This window comes from Tinamus guttatus, unplaced genomic scaffold (genome assembly GCF_059628265.1).
Source record: "Tinamus guttatus ecotype Peru unplaced genomic scaffold, ASM5962826v1 Tinamus_guttatus_pri_ptg000119l, whole genome shotgun sequence".
Classification (NCBI taxonomy): domain Eukaryota; kingdom Metazoa; phylum Chordata; class Aves; order Tinamiformes; family Tinamidae; genus Tinamus; species Tinamus guttatus.
The window spans coordinates 2,142,402-2,161,760 of record NW_028288653.1 but is presented as its reverse complement, the minus strand read 5'-3'; the positions used below and the strand labels follow the sequence as shown (position 1 = coordinate 2,161,760).

The window sequence follows — 19,359 nt, the reverse complement described above, 5'->3', positions numbered from 1 at the left end:
AAAACCTCCCCAGCCCTTCCTCAAACACTGTTTATAACCTAGGGTTAAAGCATCAGGAATTTTGTTTTGTTTCTAAGGTAAGCAGTCGCTGTTGCTTATATGGTATTCAGGTAGCTGAGACCAAGAAAAATAATACATGGTACAAAAATGGTACAATTCAAAGCTAGCAGGCTATTCAAGCTAAAAAGGTTGGAAATTATATTCTACTAGATGACTAAGCAACACTGCACACATCTTTCATACTACAGGTCTGTTACATATGTCAAATACACTTTTATTAGAAGAGCTACAAGAAGAAAAGAAAGGGAGGAGGTAGGTGAGAACCAGTAGCCAGAAGCGAAATTATAACTTAGATCACAGCAAGTGATTCTTGCTTCAGGAAACAAGAAGTTACATCCTCCAAAACTAGATTTGCAAATATTTCAAAATATTGCAAAATTCTCTCTTGCAACGTGCCTGGCTGCCTGCACACAGCAGGGATTTCCCGAGACACGAAAGGGGAAGGGCAGCAGCCTGCGCATCAGCAGGCACCACATGGAGCAGGGCAAAATTCTAATACACAGTGTTCACACACGTTCACATAGAAAAAATCATATGTGATTCATCTAATTCATATGTACGTTCATCAAATAGGTAACAACATAATTCAAAGCCTGATCACAGAGATGGCCTTTGAGTACCCATCTAACTGTCGGCTGACAAATACGTTACTATGTGAAGCAGCCTTAACGGCACGATGGTTCATGATGCTCATGTTTAGTTTGAGCATGACTCCCTCCATTCAGGGGGATTAAAATCACTAATTACACATGGTGAAGTAATAATAAACACACGAAAAGAATCAGCAAGTCAATTTATACCACAGTCAATTGTAATCCTAGCAATTTTTTTTTTGATCACAAATTCAGTAGTGTTTATATAGGATCCGTGGTGAAAACATGGGAGATGTATAATATTTCTCTGTATTGTTCCTCAGAGGAGAGACATAGGTATTACTCAAATCAAAAAACTAAATATCAGAAATATAATATTATAAGAAGCTCAGAAATGCATATTCTTCAAATGTAACAAATTACATTTGGACTAAAAAACACACACGCATACACACACACACACACACAAAAAAATCCTTTTCCAGACCACTTTATATTTACTCTTCAGAAAACATGCTATTGTGTTACCAAGTAAAATATCTACCTGTCAAACAACTGAAAGTAAAAGCAGGTCTTCTGCTGACTTTCACCAACTCCTCCATATCTGTCAACCCCTTGTAAGAAAGGGAACTATACATTTTACAAGGCATATATGTCCTTTTGTTGGTTATTTGCTTCAAAAAGAAAAAAGAATCTTTCTTCCATAAAGAATAACTTATTCTTTAATTTTTAAACAGCACTTTTACTCAAAGACACAAGACAATTTGGTACCCATATTCTAATTCCCCAATGTAAAAACAAAAAGATTCCACATTGCGAACCATATTTGTAGACAAATTCCATACAAAAACAACTATTTTTTTCTTTACAGGTACCATCAGGCTTCACTGCCTGATGGATAAACCAGAGCACAGAGAGAAAGCTAGGGGCACCAGGCAATGCCACCTCGGGAAACAAAAGAAAACCAAAAACAGCAAGCAAACAAAAAAGATGTATTTTGAAGAAAACTTCAGTTCAAAAGGAGGCAGAAAGGCAGACATACGCTTACTAGGTACAACCTAAAGGCTGAGCACAAACAAAATTAAGTAGTAAAATCAGAACTAGCCAACTTAAATAAAAAACTTTCAAAAGAAACATCCTTGATTTAGAGCGGTCACGCTTTCCTAGTACAAAAACAGGTTTGGGGCTTGGAAGCGATCAAAACAGAATTCCCTTCCCCAAGCCTAAATCCAAGCTGCAACGCTCCATGTGGTTTTAAGTTAGGCCGCGGCGGCGGCGCCTCGCAATTTGGGATGGAAACACCCCTGAGGGCAGCGACACGAGGCCCAGACCCAACGCACCTGAACAGACTGTTTCAGCTTTGGGCCAGCCAGGTCAGGGCAGCACTCAGGGCCATCAATCAGCCCTTGGAACGTGGCACCTTGGATGCACCTTTGCCAAGGGAATTAATGTCAAGTAAATAAAAAAGAGAACGGGCTAAGGATTTTAATCCAGTCCAAGGACCTTTTATGGTCAAGAATATGGAGACTGGATAATTCAGACACAAGAAAACAAATATGACCTGGGATAGGCCCTTAAAAAGTGACCTTCTGATAATTTCCCTAGAAGTTATTTCAGATGATTCAGGCAAGTATAACCTACCTTTTTTGGTAGAAAGAGGATTAAGTCACTTAGTTTTACAAGACAAAAATTCCTGCCAACACAAAAGAATTTAAAAAAAAAAAAAAGCTTCATAAGAAGTGTTTTAGCTGACAAGAACTGTAAACAGCCTTGTCAGAATCACATTCGTATAGGCCTGTGCCTCACACAGTTACCTGAAACTGGGGAGAAAGGAAAATCTAACATACTTCAGCACCAAGAAGTGACTGCATCAAATCCATGAACATCAGATAAATTGCTCGTGACACATCCTTTGCAAAGTAGATTGTAGGGCCTAGAAAGATATCTGCCCAGTGAAACAGGGAAATGGATAAGAAAAAAAGAAACAGAATTCAAAGTCAATGCAAAGATGAAATTTGGGTTTTTCTGGTGGGCCGCAAGCTAACACTGGTGCGCAGAATTGTTTCAACATAAGAATTGCCATTGCACTCAAGTTCTCACGAACGCTGTGTGATTTCCCAGTCTCCAGCTACTTTAACATCAGCAAATCAACAGTTCCTCTCTCAGACTGCTCTAGAGGATTCTTTTTTCCCCCACCAGCCCAGGCAGAGCTAAACTAGAGTTTCGGCTTCAGCAAGGATAGTTTGTCACAGTCCCAGCTTTAAGGGTAATGACATGGCACATAAAAAAAAACAACTGTCCAAGCAAGCCTGTTAATGGGGAGATGATTTTTTGCTGATACGAGGTAAAGCCCTAAACAGTCCATGCTAATCCAAATTTTCAATTTATGCCGTTATGTCTCCGAAGCAACCCAGGTGGTGTTAATAACAGAAGAGTCTCCTGACATTAAAACAATCATAAACATTGCTATTAACTACTACTCATTAACAGAAGAAGCATATAAAGGTCTAACACGGTACAGAACAAATGTCTGTAACAATGCCTGGAACTGGACCACCAGTTCAGTGATCACAGCTACACACAGCTACACAAGGTCTAACAAGGTAGAGAACAAATGTCTGTAACAAGGACTGGAACTGAACTGCCAGTTTAGTGATCACAGGTAATACACAAAATAAGTTATTTAAACTCTCAAATTTTTATCGTTACTCAAGTTTCAATTCACCAACAGAATACTCAGATTTTTATAACAGGAAAGAGGCAAAAAGGGTAGTTTAACAGCTTAAAACCACATCACTTTAATAGCATAAACAGATAAACTTCACTAAAAAGGTTATTAGTTCCCACTTATTCGTATTCAAGATTTTCCTAGTATGTTTCTGAAAATGGTGGTATGGAAATCAAACAGTTTATTCTGGAATGTAATCCCAAATGTTCTAATGTGTTATTATCATTATTTCCATACTGCTATTTGCTGTAGAGAAATGATGGATTTCACATTATTGTAAGCAAAAAAAATGAAATCACAAAGAAAGAGAGGGGCACACACTGCAGGGGAAGGGGGCAAGGGGAGAGTTGCTTACTGAGTTTACTTCTCTGAAGCCATTAAAGGCTTGATCGTAGGAGCAGACTATAAAGATTATAAGTTTATGACTCTCTCCATGAGACAGCCACAACTTCTGCCTCAAGAGATTTCCACAGAACGGCTTCTCATAACGCTCTCCTTATCTAGCGGGCCGGAGCAGCACATTGGAAGCGCGACAGACGTCATGGCGACCGCAGAGCGCGGATGAACACGCACACAGGCCTTTCCAGAAGGCCCGAGTCACTTCATGCGCTTTACAGTAAAAGTGAAAAGGATATGAAAATAATTCATTGACATAGGTCATGTGGAAGGTGCTTCCCTCTCTCAGCTGTACAGGATTAACAACTCTATGCTTATTAAAACACTTAATAGTATTTATGTTACTACAGTGCCTAGAGGCCCCAATTGAGACTGAAGGCCCTCCCGAGTGGAGTATTAGAAAATCATTATCACATTGACTCATAAAAAGAGAATTTCCTTTTAAGTATATATATATTTTTAAACATATGCTTTGTTTAAGCCAAATTACTACCTCTGTAAGGCAGTACTTAAATGCAGGTTTTGCTGTTTGGCTTGTATTCATTTTGAATGTTAAACAGAAGGACAAGCTTACTGCATATATTTACATAAATGACAACATTTATCTGCTCGGACAAGCATTTTCATCCTCACCTGGCATTAAACCCAAAGCAACAGAAAATCAGCTTTTCTCCAAAAGCATTGTAAGCTTACCATGCTTAAATACATATGGAATACACTAAATCTAGCTCTATGATCACGAGATATCCTGACATGACTTGCTGGTCACCCAGCTTGCTACCACATATCTTCACAAGCATTAAAGTTCCTATACAGATACTGAGGATACTCCTAGGTGCCTGAGCAAGTCATCCTTTTACATTTCCAGGGTGCATTCGTTCCTAACACAAGCAGCAAGAGCAACACCCTCCAAGTGCATCAGAGCTCCTGTGCCTGCAATGAACAGCTGTACTGGTCTGAAAGAAAGACAACCCATCTTCGAGGCACTGCAGAACAAGTCAATAAAGCAACAATTGAGCAAAGTCATTTGTTTAAAGTGATGAACTACCAGAGCGTTTTTTTTTTCAGAAAAACTGTTGCGTTCTTCAGAAACATTCTGAGTGGATACGAGCAAAATTATAAAGACTTGAGAAAAAGCTGTCAGAAAGTTAGAGGTGTACCCATTCCTTGGATGAGGAATTTAGCTATGGGTACGATAAATTGGAAAGTGCTGGAAGTTTTTAATTATCCTTTGAATACAGTGATCCAAAGGACTAGCTAAGCAAAAAGCCACATGTACACATTTAAAAAAATGTGTATGTTAATAGAATCATATGTAAACCAAGCAGCAAGTGTTACTCCTGCAGGATAAAGAGGAGATCACATCAAAAGTGAACAATGTGAAATATTAGAATCTACCATTATTCTAATAAGAACCCAAACTGTAAACCAGACCTATTTTCTCCCTGGGAGCAAACCGTAACTTCTGGAAAGGAGATAGTCATAAGCAAGAGTAGTTTATGACAATAAAAGCTGTAATGGGATTTCTGAAAACTCAAGATACTAGAAATACAGCAGAGTTGATGTATTGGCCATCTGCTTTTCCCCACATAGGCACACAATCAATCAGTAAATCCAGATGAGTATCCAAAATTACGAGTAAACCATAGGTTGCAGAGGACTTTTCAGTGTCTACTCATAATGAACTTCAAAACAATGCAAGTCAAAACCTATTTGGACCCCATCTCCCATCTCTTTTAATATCTTCAGCCATCATATAGTCACAGTTCTTTGTCCTTCAACCATGTCTCTTCCCTTAACTATCTACAGGTGAGATCTTACACTGTCCCTGCTGCATCTCTCTGAAACACAAAGGCCATAGACTTCTGCCATTCCTTTCTGGACAGTGTGTGGGTACACATGCACTCACACACATTCACATATCTGTGTTATATAGAAACATATCTATGTGTCTGTATATGAACACTGCACAAGTATGTGTGTTCACCAGCACCTGCATAAGAATTCTTTCTGTCTAGAATCCTTTCTCTTCGTCCTTCACAGAAAGAAACCCCAATCTGAAACCTAGTGTTAGTAATACATCTGTGGGAATTTTGATTCTGTAATTGCAAAGTAATCTGGGCTGAATTACCAGGCTCTAAACTTTCTCGCTAAGATCAAACTACTGAATGTTAAAAATCACATCAAATGGACAGAAATTGCATAAATTTCTTAAAAGTTAATTAAAACAGGTGTTTCAATAATATGTGTTTCTAAATAAATAATTGTAGGTGTAAACCTTAGAATAATCTCCTTTCTTTTTCATTTTATTTTCTAACGACATTTCCATATTTTTTCCAAACTTCAAAAGCTGTGCTGCATATTTACCTTTTTTGTTTTTCACTAACTGGCCCACTGGGATCATTTGCTCTACCTTACATTTAAGACTTGCTTGATGAAAGCTATCACAACTCTTTAGAGTTTTTCAAAAACAAAACAAACAAAAAATCTATTTTAAAAACATTAAGCACCTATTAGTACCAAATGGAAAACACTTACTCCCCTCACAGATTTCTAGTCTGCATAAAGCAGAGTATAGGTAAAGCTACTTAATCAGATGTTGCATTTTCATGTGCTCTGAGATTTATGATCCAGTAAGTTTTCAACAGCACAGGGTATGTTGACATTGCAGTTCACAGGCATAACTGCAGATGCTGAGCCTGCTGAGGACCTGAAGTCATCTACCTGCCCATAACGCTCTCACTGTGCTCCACGAGGTGCCAGTCCCAGGCAGCCAGCACCCACCACGTTGCTCACGCAGCGTGTCCGGACAGAACAGTCCTAAACTGGACTGTAAAAACACTAGCTCAACTTTCGTGTAGTTTGCTTCTCGTTTTAGTGACAGATATTTAGCACAACTAATACTGCCATAATTCCCTTACATTCAATCCCTGTCTCCTCTCCAAGTTTTCTGCTTTATCACTTTTACAGAAAAAAAAGTCTGTTGCACTACTTGAGCAATTTAAACAGTTCCTTAAATTAATTTCAATAGTTTAATATTAGAGTCGAATAATCTATTCCAACAAATCATCTCTGCAATACCTTTGCTTTTATATACTTAATAAAACATAGATCTTCAGTCAGATTCCGTATTTTTATGTCTCAGGAAAGGGCTTACCGGACTGCAAAGTTTCACTTACTCTTTTAAAGAAGAAACTACTTATGGAAATAACAGAGACCAAAGTGCTGCCTCATGCATGAAATTCAGAAAATCTAAAGCACAAGTACAGCAATTGTAGAATTGCAGAATTATCAGTACATGCCTTAACATAAATGAATATTTTATACAAGAAAGAAAAACACTCTGAATTTTCCTTCTATAAACTACCTTGTTTATTACACACCTTAGAGTTTTTTGTTAGGATCTACAGCTTAATTTCCCACTGTAAAGCAAACTGAAAATGTAAGAATTTTAAGAAGCTACTTACTGTAAATTTGCTACTTTAACTGATACAGGAATGTGAGGAAGTTGAGCGGCCCATTTCAGTGTCACGTCTTGATAAACATGCAACATGTTACTATGGTTTCCAACAAGAGTGTTTATTGTTCCTTCTGTAACTGTTAAAGACATAAAAGCAGCTTTAAGATGAAAGATACTTTCATAAGTCAATATTTTTCTTTGAGGCTTGTATTACTATGATGCTAATTTTTCTTTTCCCTATAAGCTGTTAATTGGCATACGAAAATACATCTTTCTCTATAAATATATACCTACACACACTTTTTTACTTAGAGAATTTTAAAATGTCGAAGTGAAGATAATCACACTGACAATAGCCACAGAGATAAGTGATTAACTATGAATACAAATTCCAATTACATACAGCATGTCACACGTTACCACTTTTCCACGTACCACATGGTTCTAGCCAGCCATGTTAGGTAATTTAAAACATGACTAAAAAAGATTCTATTGTATGAAAAAAGACTGAGCTGGGCCTGTTTAGCCCAAAAAAATAGAAGACTGAGAGGAGATCTTACCAATATGTATAACTCCCCGAGAAGAGAATGGGGCCAAACTCTTCTTGGTGTGTCCAGGGACAGCACAAGGGGTAATGGGTACAAACTGAAACACGGGAAGTTCCATCTCCATGGGAGGAAGAACTTCCTGACTGTGAGGGTGACAGAGCCCTGGAACAGGCTGCCCAGAGAGGTTGTGGAGTCTCCTTCTCTGGAGATCTTCCACACCCGTCTGGATGCCACCCTGTGCCACGTGCTCTAGGTGTCCCTGCGGGAGCAGGGGGATCTCCAGAGGTCCCTGCTAACCTCAAACATTCTGTGATTCTGTGATTATAATTATGATGTTAACATGCAAAGATAAACATGAGAAAAATACACATTGGTTAAGTAACATACACAGTTATACTGCTCATTAATTCACTGAACTGTGAACAGTGACAAAAGAGCTATTTATGTTTTAGTTATAATGTATTTAAGTCAGAATCACTGAATTTTCTATCAACAGCATATTAAGAATATATTTATTCATGGGAAAAAAAGCATCTTAGCTGTAAAAATGACTAAAACAAAGCTTTTTAGTTCAATTTTCATTTTACAAACCTGAGCAATAAGGAAGGAAACAACTTGGGCTGCAATCCAGCTTTTTCATGAATCGGATTTGCCCATTATCCTTAAGGCAAAAGAAGTTTCTCTCACCGAGCACAAAAACAGAGGAAACCGCCTGATTAAAGGACACTACACATATATCCAGTGCTTGCTCTCCGATGTTTAAAACCCAATCCACCTTCAAAAGAAAAAGCACACTCTAGAGACCAGCTGACATTTGCATATTAAATAAAATACAAAGAAGGTTCAAAATTCAATTTATAAAAACAAAAATAAAGGTCTTTTTGGAAAAAACCTTCTAGCTACCCACTTACTTATTTTGAAGGCAGTTGTGATTTTCCTCATTGTGAGGAAAACAGTAAAACCACCAAAAGGCTTTATGAAATGGTCATGAATTAATGACTATACTTCAATTTATCGATGTGTTAAAGTATACTTCAAAATACACATTCCATTCAACATAAAAATGGTTTATACTCTGAATGAAATGCCTAATTACAAAATCATTTAAATCTGCATCTGCACTTGTCCTTTGATACCAAGGGCAGCCAGTAAGCAGAACTTATTCTACCAATATATTTCACTCTACCCATGTATCTAATGGGAAAAGATAGATTGGATTTCAGGTGTACAAGCCAACCTTCATGTTTGCATTCACTAATGTACATTTTCAGTAGGAAGAATAGTTGCATGTATGCAACATTTTTAGGTGCAGACTTTCCTAGTAATGAACAAAGGATTCTCTAAGAGCAATGAAGTTTATTTTGTAAATCCAATACACAGTCACAAATAGACTGCCAAACTCAAAACGAGCAATGTCAGATATAACTATTATACCAGAGTTCACAATCTGCAATACAAAGACTAGCGTAGATATAGCCAATTTCAGAACACAACCTTCTTTTTTCATAGAACAGCAGGGAATTTTAAGGCCCAGCCTTAAGCAATTTGAGCCCAAAGAAATCCTAACAAAAATCTACTGGAGTCCTTCCATTACCTTTAATGGAAGTTGGATCAGATCCTTTGTCAGCAGACAATTTTTCCATTTGTTACTTAGCATTCAATCTTTTTAATATGCATGCAATGTACCGTACAGGTTATGTAAAATAAACAGGTTTTACCACGAGTCTTTTTCCAGAACCAAGTTTTTGCTGTTCTGTTTCTTGTCTTTCATCAGCATCCGTTGCAAATGCCAGCACTTGGTATCTGTTATAGAAAATTAAAAAGGAAAGAAAACAAATATCTTTCTAATTAATACCTTTTACAAAAATCAATATATATATATATAATAATCAAACTACGTGTATGCATGTATTAACAGCAAAGATTTTTAAATGAGTATCACTAAAATAAGAGTTAAATGGAAAAGAGTATTTAAAACATTTCATTTTATCTGATGCTTAACAAAAAAAGCAATATTTAAATATATTAACGAATACAGACTAACAATGAGACTGAGTCAGGATATCAAGAAATTTTCAAAATAAGAAATTAGGACAATGACAAAAATTTAATGTTACTTTGTATAAAAAATGAAATTTATAAGCTACCCCAAGATATAATCTTCTATTTATAGCAGTTACAATCTCAAATATGCCCATTAAGCAAACTAAACAGTTCTAATGCAAGAGATAGCTGTAAATTGGCACTGGCAGGTCGTACATCTGTCTCACATATACTTGGAAAATAAACAAAAGTTGCTGTGTTTTTCTTTGCAACTGCCGGCCTGGTGTACTAACTAAAAGTTGGCAGTGACGCTACTAGAGCAAAAGATGTTATCTGTAACTTTTATTTCTTGCACTGAATTTGCACTGGTGTTATAACTTACTGAACTAACTTGTTTCCAGTGAAGTTACATTAGGGGGTAATATGCAAAGTATCAAAATCTCTCTTTAAAGTCTAAGAGTCTTAGTCTAAGTCTTCACAAAAATATAATAATCATACATATATGGGAAATTTATCAGTGCAAAATGATTTCTTTCTTAAAACCTTTTATCCAGAAGGTCATGGATTACCCTCAGCTCCTAAGCTCAAAACAACAAAATTAAGAATTTTTCAATTTTTCTTTAACTTATTGTAATGTAAATATTAAAGGTTTTTTTATATTATCCAAGTTATATATTTAAACAGATGACATAATATCTCAGGTGTATCCGCTGTGATGCTGCCTAGTGATGTATTTTATTTAGTTAGCTTCTAGTATTATTCCACAAAGATGACATTATAAACTATGTACTTGTGGTAAGTGATATAACTGATAATATGACTACTGCGACCTAGTTAAAAATACTAAATAATTTGCTTATATGAACAAAAAAGATTGCCTTTTTAATATCTTCCTACCCAAACAAATTCACTTGCTGTTTGCAATTTAAAAGAGAATTTATAAAAGTTTCAGATTCTGATGTTAGAAAATTTTCTCTTTCCATCCTAAGGATGAAAGGGTCCTTTCTTTTTAAGGACACTAGAATGTCCTTAAAATGCCTTAGATTACATCACTATGGTAAGCAAGGACAAATATTACTGCAGAAAGTATATTTTCATCTGTCAGCGGTCCAAGATTTTGAAGATAATAGGTTATTCACAATCGTAACTTACAACAGTGGCCAGTGTAAAAAAAAAATAATAATAATTAAATCATGGTTAACTGATTTGGCATATCACTTGGCCACTCCCAAGGACTAGAAGTAAAATAAGAGTCCAGGAAGAGGAGCAGTGACAACTGCACTCATTCACGATAAAAGGACAATACTTTTGGTCCGGAATAGATTTATCAATTTATTTAGAAATATCTGTTGCTCCTGGAGTAATTAGGCATATCTAAATGAAAAGTCACACAAAATTGTGAAGATGAAGTTTCTGCAGCTTTAAGGGATGTGGAGATCAGGTAGAGGACTCAGGGGATTTGGAGAAAAGAAAGAGGAGATGTTGAAAGACTCCTTTTAGGAAGACAAAAACCTCAGTTCAGTGTATTAGTGCTTCCCAAGTTCTCTGTTGCTTAATTGCAGAGGAGTTGCCAGGTTTAACAGTTGTTTTTAACATGGGAGATATTCCCAACAGAAAAGTGAACTGAAAATATTTACTATCAGAGACGCATAACCCACTTGAGCCCGAAGAGCAAGTATGACTCTAAGCTAACAATAAAAATAGAATTCATTTTATACAACCACTCTGCTAGGCAAACAGAGAGTGGCTAGTCACATTTTTGTCCTGCTATCAGACCAAAAATAGCAAGAGAGTACATTAGATGTTTGAAAGGAAATATATTCCATGCCCACTTGCAAATGGGAGCATGAAAATCTCATGTATCCTCACCAAAACAGCAAACTCAACCTTTACACAAAAGAGAAGGAGGCAAATAAGAAGGCCAAGCAGTGTTTCAGCTGTGGAAAAAAAAAGGGGGGACATGGTGGGGAAAGAGGAAAAAATGCTGAAAACAGACAGGAAAAACTTCATTGCCACTGTTAGTTTTACCTTTGAAAGCACTCAAGCTGTGATTTGTGTTTCTCAGCTGGATTTCACTGCAATGTACCTAATTTATCTGCCTAATAATATCCCAGTAACTCAACCTTGAGATAACACATCTCTCATAACGGGGCGGGGGGCGGGTGCGGAATCCAAAAAGTCTAGCATCAGGTCTTATCTAACGAGTTAGCTCTGAATCACTCTGTAAAAGGGCTAATGTTTCCCAACAATAAATGTCAATGTTTCTAAGTCTTCTCATCATATTAAAAAACAAATAAATAAAAATCCATCATGTTTACAGCAATGTTCAAGCATAACATTCAAGCATATTTGAACATTAATTATTTGATGACAAGTCCAGGTTATGCATTCTGTTTTCAACCAACTTCAACATCCAGAAACACAAGTTCTTCAGACCTGGTGGGATGCAGGACCCACGAGCACTGAGGAAACTGGGTAAAGTTCTATTATCTTTAATAAAATTAAAAAAAAAAAAGCCTTCAACCGTGAAATGCCTGGCTTGATGGGCAAGAGAAAGAGCAGTGGATGTTGTTCATCTCTACTTCAGTGAGGCTTTTGACTCCTTACAGCAAATCTGGGCAAGGTAAGTGGACAGCGAGGTAGAGTGAAAAGCAGTTGAACAGCCAGGCCCAGGGGGCTGATCAGAGGCACAAAGTCCAGCTGGAGGCCAGTCACTAGCAGTGTAGCCCAGGGTTTAATACCTTCATTAATGATCTGGTTGATGGGATAGAGTGTCCCCTCAGGAAGACTGCAGGAGTGGCAGATGCACCAAAAGGTTGTGCTGTTATTGAGGGACCTCCACAGGCTGGAGAAATGGACTGAGAGGAACTTCATGAAGTTCACCAAATGCAACCAGCTGACTGTGAGCCAGCAGTGCGCTCTCATGGCAAGGAAGAGCAGCGTCATTCTGGACTGTGTTGCCAGCAGACCTGGAAGGAGATCCCTCCCCTCTGCTTAGCGCTGGTGACATCCTGTATGGGTTGCTAGCTCCAGTTCTGGGCTCTGCTTAGCTCTGATCTTCTTTGTATTTTGAAAGATCTCTGCCTATTTGCATCTACCTAAAATAATTCACAAAGTTCCCCTATCAGTTGTGTGACACACAAAACTCTGCAACGTTATTACTATAAAAAAGTACTGCGCTGAAAATAAGGACATTTGGGATTAACATATTTGGTTATTACACTTTTAAGAATATTAAAGTATCTATTTCAATCTTAAACAGACCAGGAAATATTTCAAGCTGCTGACCATTACTCTTTAAGCCTAGCAGTTCCATCTTCTCGTTCCACCTTACAGTTCTTAATTCTCTTTATTTGCTGATCTTCTTTAGCTCCCTCAAGATCTTAGTGCATAATATCTCACGTGCCCTGTACCCATTGACTATTGCATCTACCACCAATTCTTTCTCATTTGCAAGCTTTGGATTGAGCAGAATATCTCCACTAGCCAGCCTAACAGGCACTTGCATCATTTCCTGGGATGTACTACAGAAACTTTTCAGATTGCTCAAGCCCAGTGTGTTGTCCTCCCAGCAGATATCAGTCCTCCACGAGAGCAGGTGCCTGCAGTAGAAAGACTTTTACTCGTTTAAGGAAGGCTTCACAGTCCACAACGTCCCTTTCACTGTGCATCTATTCAATCATGGTCCACAATCTCTCAACAAATTGGCCATCTGTTCTGTCATAGAGCCCCATGCCTTCAGGCTATCTTTGTGAGGAGCACAAATCCCTCCCTCTTTCTTAAAGACGACTCTCTCTTTCTTCAAGAGCCTGCAGCCATTACCTGCCCTGTTTTAGGCATGCAAGCTACCTCGCTGCCTCCCTGTGACTGCAGTGGCAGCATCGCTCCGCGACTGCACGCAGACTCCCTGTTGCTCCTCTTGGTTGCCCAGACTGTAGACATTCGCAAACACCTCCAAATGGACCCCCAGCCACCCCATTCCCCCTACGGGAGTATGACAGCATCCTCCATGTGCACATCACCCTTGTTATTTAGCTGTAGCATTTTGTACCTAACCCTCAGTAAAGTGCCCGACTAGCTTGGCAAGCCTCCTCCCCCACTTCATCAGGTGGCTTCCATCTCTCCCCACCAGCTCTCATTCCTTGAGGATGATCCTATGATCATAAAAGCCAAAGCACTGTCAGTGACTTTTAGCCTGATTCAAATTTTTCCTAAAAACCGAACAGACTCATCAGACTAACATTTATTTGCATCAAAATAAAAATGATGTTGAAACAATTGGAAGGAACATCTCCTCACTTGAGCTGTCTAGTACAGATAAAACTGAAAACACACATAAAACTGAACTACACTGAAGCATGGAAAAGTCTGGCACTTGCACGACAACATGATGTGCTTTGTGCTTTTGATTAGTTAGTAAACATATTAAATAAAATATTTTTGTACCACTTAAATATGGCCATAAAATCAGGACATACAGTATGTTTTCTTCGACAGCTGTACACAGATATTAATTGCACTCAACTTATAACACACTGTTTTTCATCTTTCTTGCATCCACCTGTCACCTGCTTTGGGAAATAATATTAGTAAAGACAATAAAAATTAGATATGATTATCATTTCATTTGCTTACCTACTACTTGACATCACCAAAATATACAATAGTCACTAAACAGAAACACATACTTGTAACTCTCAACCTGTCGACATGAAGACACTGTAATGAAAGAATCTGTCCGAGAACTGTACGTTAAAGGACCAGGTAGAAGAAAGCCAGGTAAAAATCGTCCAAAAGCATAGCTTTCCTGCTCAAATAGCATGAGCATCCCATCCATGGACTGTATACATATCAAATCTCGACCTGAAAACAAAGGAAACAAAGCAATGTTATATAGTATTAATCTTAAAGTTATTGTTAAAAATTAGATAGCACTCATAAGGAATACTTAGAAAAACAGATTTAATTCATGCAAGTGTTTACTATGGGAAAGAACCCAAAGCATTCCAATCTTCGCAAAAATCTTATTTATTAAAAAGAACAAAGCTAGATAATTAGATTTTTTTGTTAACATCCACAATATACTAATAGAAAAAGTGAGAATAATTAACTTCACACCAAAATTCCAGAAGACCTAAATCATTACAGTTTAAAGAAATGTTTGAATACTCCTGTAAAAGTAAAATTGTTCTGGTTCTTAAACATTTCTATATCTTAAAAGCTTAAAAGATCTTTAACTTAGAAATAAATAACTTATTCCACATTTTCTGGTTTAGCTAAACAGTATAATAAAAAATATCATAATATATACTATCCATAGTATTCATAATCATGTCACAATCATAATCAATGGTAAAATTTTCCATGCTTGGCATTCACATTTTGTATCGCTAAGTAATGATGAAAATAATAGGTATGACCAGTTTGTTACTAACTCTACTAAAAATGGAATTAAAAAAAATCACTTTGAAGTAAATGACTGCAAGTCCCTCAGAGCCCAGCAGCTCCACGATTCAACAGCTTCAAGACATGACTTGCCGTATCTCAGCTACACTAATCCAAATCAAAGTTTCCTTTTGAAATCTTCAGAGATCAGAAGCTGATTGTGAGTTCTACATTTCCTATACTATGGCAATAACTGAAATCTAAACAATTTTTGCGTATATTTATAAAAGGAAAGCTGCAACAATAAGATGCATACACTTTCCAAACTTGATGGAAATACATCTTCTAAATTCAGAGTAAAGCTTTATTTTGGAAACATAGCATAACAATCCTTGGAATTTAATAGAAGTCTAATCCTCTGCATTAAAGCACTACTGTGATTGTTCACAGTAATTATAAGCATCAAAAAAAATTAAATATATATATATATATGCGTGTATATATATATATATATATAATCATGATAGGTCACACAGCACATTGCATTATTTGTCCCTGTGTTTAAAACATAGGATAAAAATTTGACTTAGAGTAAAAGTGGAATTCTAACACAAGCAACAGATTTGTGTAAGGTAAAAGGAAGGCAAAGCATCAGAATCATTTCCCCTGGCACTTCCTCCCTGTTGAGATTTTTTCCATTTTCTAAATATTATCAAGTTCACCTGCTCTTCCTTCCAGACTCTAGATAGTCACTGCACGTCCTATAAACCCTACTGCAAGTATCGGCTATTTAGTGAGGTAGCTATTTGAAAATGTAATTTACATTGTTCACTTGGCAGAGGCTAAATTCAATTTCCCAGTCTCTCTAGTAAAAAAAAATAAAATAAAATACTTTAGTTCTTTACGTCAATGATGATATAGATAGACCAGCAAAACAACAATGCAATTTTAGGAATACTCTTGTGGGCATTTCCACCACAGTCACACCACCTGCCTCTTTCCTTACTTCTATACAGATCTTTCCTGAAAAACACTAAATTACATGTCATTTTTATTTGACAAAGTTTTGTTGTTTTGTGTCTTTAATCTGCTAAAGCACACATATTTCAAAGGATAATGTTACTAGCAGCTAATATCAAACACTTAAATCTTTAATAAACTAGAAATAGAACTTTCATTCAACAAATTCATAAATTATAGAAAAGAATTTCCTTCAACACAAGAAAAATAAAGTACTCCATTAATCAAGAATTCTTTGTGGCTTTGAATTTGAAAAAAAAATACTGATAAATCTTTGAGTAAAAAACTTAGCTGAGAAAACCATGAAAACTAACCTTCGTAAGTCAAATCATACCAGAATCTGTACTGATCAACCAATGCTTTTTAGAAAAGCAATTCAACATGAAATCCATCAGAGTACTGTTGAATAGCTCTCAGACTAAAATTTTGTCTGCTACTGAAGCCAGCAAATAGTGTACCTTTGCTATTCTTTTCTACTGCAAGTGAGAAAGTTTAAATACACCCCTTTTAACAGCAGCTCTTTAAGCTATTGGCAATTTGTCACTAGCAACTTCAATTTGACGATTAAGTCTCAAAATCTAATCTATAATGTTTTGAAGCTTGACGTTTCCAAATAGCAGTACTTTTAAAACGTTTCCTTTTCCACGTGCAGACTGAAGTCATACATCCTTCTAGGAAATGGAAACTCTTTACCTCTGTTAACAGCATAAAGTCAATGAACAAATGTTTCCTGCAGCTAAACCTAATAATTTTAAGAGAATTACGGCTTTGACATATAGATCCCCCAAAACGTTTTCTAAACAGACAGATTGTTTTAGAGTTATGATTTTCCTAGGGCTTTCTACACAGACTTTTTAAATTATAAAGTTGGGCCTATGGCTTCTGTTCAGTCTTAAGTTTTATTGTTTATAAGATTAGAAACATATTCTACATATACAAATACATCAGATAAGCACATATATACATAGACGCCTCATATGTGCATAACCAGTAAGTTTCCTCTCAAATTTGTATAAACCATCTTTATTAAAAAAAAAAGTGTTATTTAACCTTTTAAGTATTATTTACAAGGCATGAAGATCCAGCATTGTTTAATTTATTCATAACTTGGAGCTGACATTCTATAGCGAAAGTCTGTGTATTCAAGAGGCCAAAGCATCTACCGATCACAGTCCGGATGAACATTTGGTTTGCTGCTTACACTGAGCCTCTGAAGTTTTAGCCAAGAACTTTGCAATGATTTTACCAACATAAGATTCAGAAATTAGTCAGTGAAAATAATCTGTAGGTACCTTAGACATGTTTCGATTAAAATCATGGGACCTTAATATTAAATATTTGTCAATTTCACACATGCATCTTGCTTTATTTTTTAAATGTACTGTTTTTCATCATTTTAACATCTGACAAACTACTATTAGTGTGAATCAAAAAAGAAAAAATACACATGAAGCACACAAGGTCTCTGGCTAAATAAATAGGCTAAACCAACCTAAAGTTCTGCTAAGTCTGGAACGGTCACTCATACCTACTTCCAACTGGGCTCCAGCACTCATCAGGCAGAAGACACTAGGATGCCATCCAGAATTTTTTTGTTTGGTTGTTTTTTTTGTTGTGTTTTTTTTGTTTTTTTGTTGTTGTTGTTTTTTTGGTTTTGTTTTTTAATTTTCAACTGAGCAAGTCATTACACTACATAAATAACACCACCCAAGCTTAGCAGCTGAACTCTGTGGTAGATATCTGTCCCTCCAGTTGGCAAAATTTTATAAGACTCAGTCCTATCATGTATCTTCTGATCAGCAAACAACAGAAACCACTAGAGAAGAACTTGGGATGCTCTGCACTGGTACCCTATCAACAGGCTAATGATATCCAGCTGCTACTTCCAATAATTGCTGATCTTGCTAACACCCTGCTGATGGACTCTAGAAAAGAGTACGAAAGTTAGCTAAGGCTAATTGCATAAAACTAGCTGTCAACTAACAAGCAAAGGTTCACTGAGAAATTGTACAAACACTGAAAAGTTTAGTAAGCACTAGCCCACTGGCTGCCACACCAGTACTTTAGCTATAGCTGTCGTACAATATCGCTAATGGCTGCCAGAAATCACTGGTGGCATTTTATTATTTGGCATGCAAGCACCAAATGATCTACTTCATGATCCAGATGTACATGTGACTGTAGTTATTCTGTTATCTCAAAAATGTATTGGGAGATTTCTCCCTCCCAAACACCCCTGGGGAATTGTGGATGTTCAAATTCCTCACAGGCGCCCCGACCCCCTGCCCCATCACTGTGCATTAACTGGCTGTTGAGCTCAACTTCCCTTTTACAACCTCTTTATAAAGGGTAGGATCCTCTAAGTCTTCAATTCTGTTCTATAGTTTCCTTTTAATTAACCTAACATGAGCATGTGATACTATACAGAAGAAATCTAAGGCAAAATCTGTCCTATTTCCATTGCCTTGACTCTCAATGCCTCCCTGCTACCTGAAATCTGAAGACATAAAAGGTATCCACTTCAAAACAGAAACCATATTTGTTTTTTAATACACATAACAGGATGCATCTGCATTTCTTCCTCGAGGACTTTCATTTTTCATCATTTTGACATTAGAAAGATATTGTCACAACCTCTCTCCAAAATGCAAAAATGTAATAATATTGTGTACAATTTTATTTTTCAAAAATCATGAAAAATAAAACCACATCCATCTCTGTTTTCATCATACTGCTATTCTAGTGTTTAAAAATATATAGAGAGATATTGCTTGATTTAAGATAAAAAATGTAAAAGACATTTAATCCTAAAGTGAATGCCTATACAGAAATCTTGAATAATACATTTCTTAATACTTTGCATTCAATACCAAGTACTTCTGATTGTATGCACAGTAGTGTGAAAATGCTACCTTTTTGATAGATTCTGAGTATAACCTTTGGATTTAAACAGCTTGGCTAAAATACACAATCTAATTGTTAATTTCTATTCTTCAGATGAAGCTTAAGAACCCGGTGCATTACAGCAGATAATATCATTGGTACACAACAGTGATAATTTAGTAGACAACCTACTACGATGTCAATAACAGTCAAAAAGTCCATTGGAGAAGCTGAGGTGTTACG

The 19,359-nt window shown here is 36.7% G+C and overlaps 1 protein-coding gene across 1 annotated transcript in view; it reads right to left on the bottom strand.

Annotated features, from left to right (window-relative positions):
* Positions 1 to 19,359, bottom strand: part of BBS9 (Bardet-Biedl syndrome 9) — a 303,074-nt gene that overhangs the window by 259,868 nt on the left and 23,847 nt on the right. Inside the window, exons 6-9 of the mRNA XM_088521368.1 lie at positions 14,517 to 14,691; positions 9,504 to 9,588; positions 8,377 to 8,560; positions 7,245 to 7,374 (exon numbers count right to left, since the gene is read on the bottom strand). Coding sequence (XP_088377494.1) covers positions 7,245 to 7,374; positions 8,377 to 8,560; positions 9,504 to 9,588; positions 14,517 to 14,691 — 574 coding nt within the window. The remainder of the gene's footprint in view (positions 1 to 7,244; positions 7,375 to 8,376; positions 8,561 to 9,503; positions 9,589 to 14,516; positions 14,692 to 19,359) is intronic.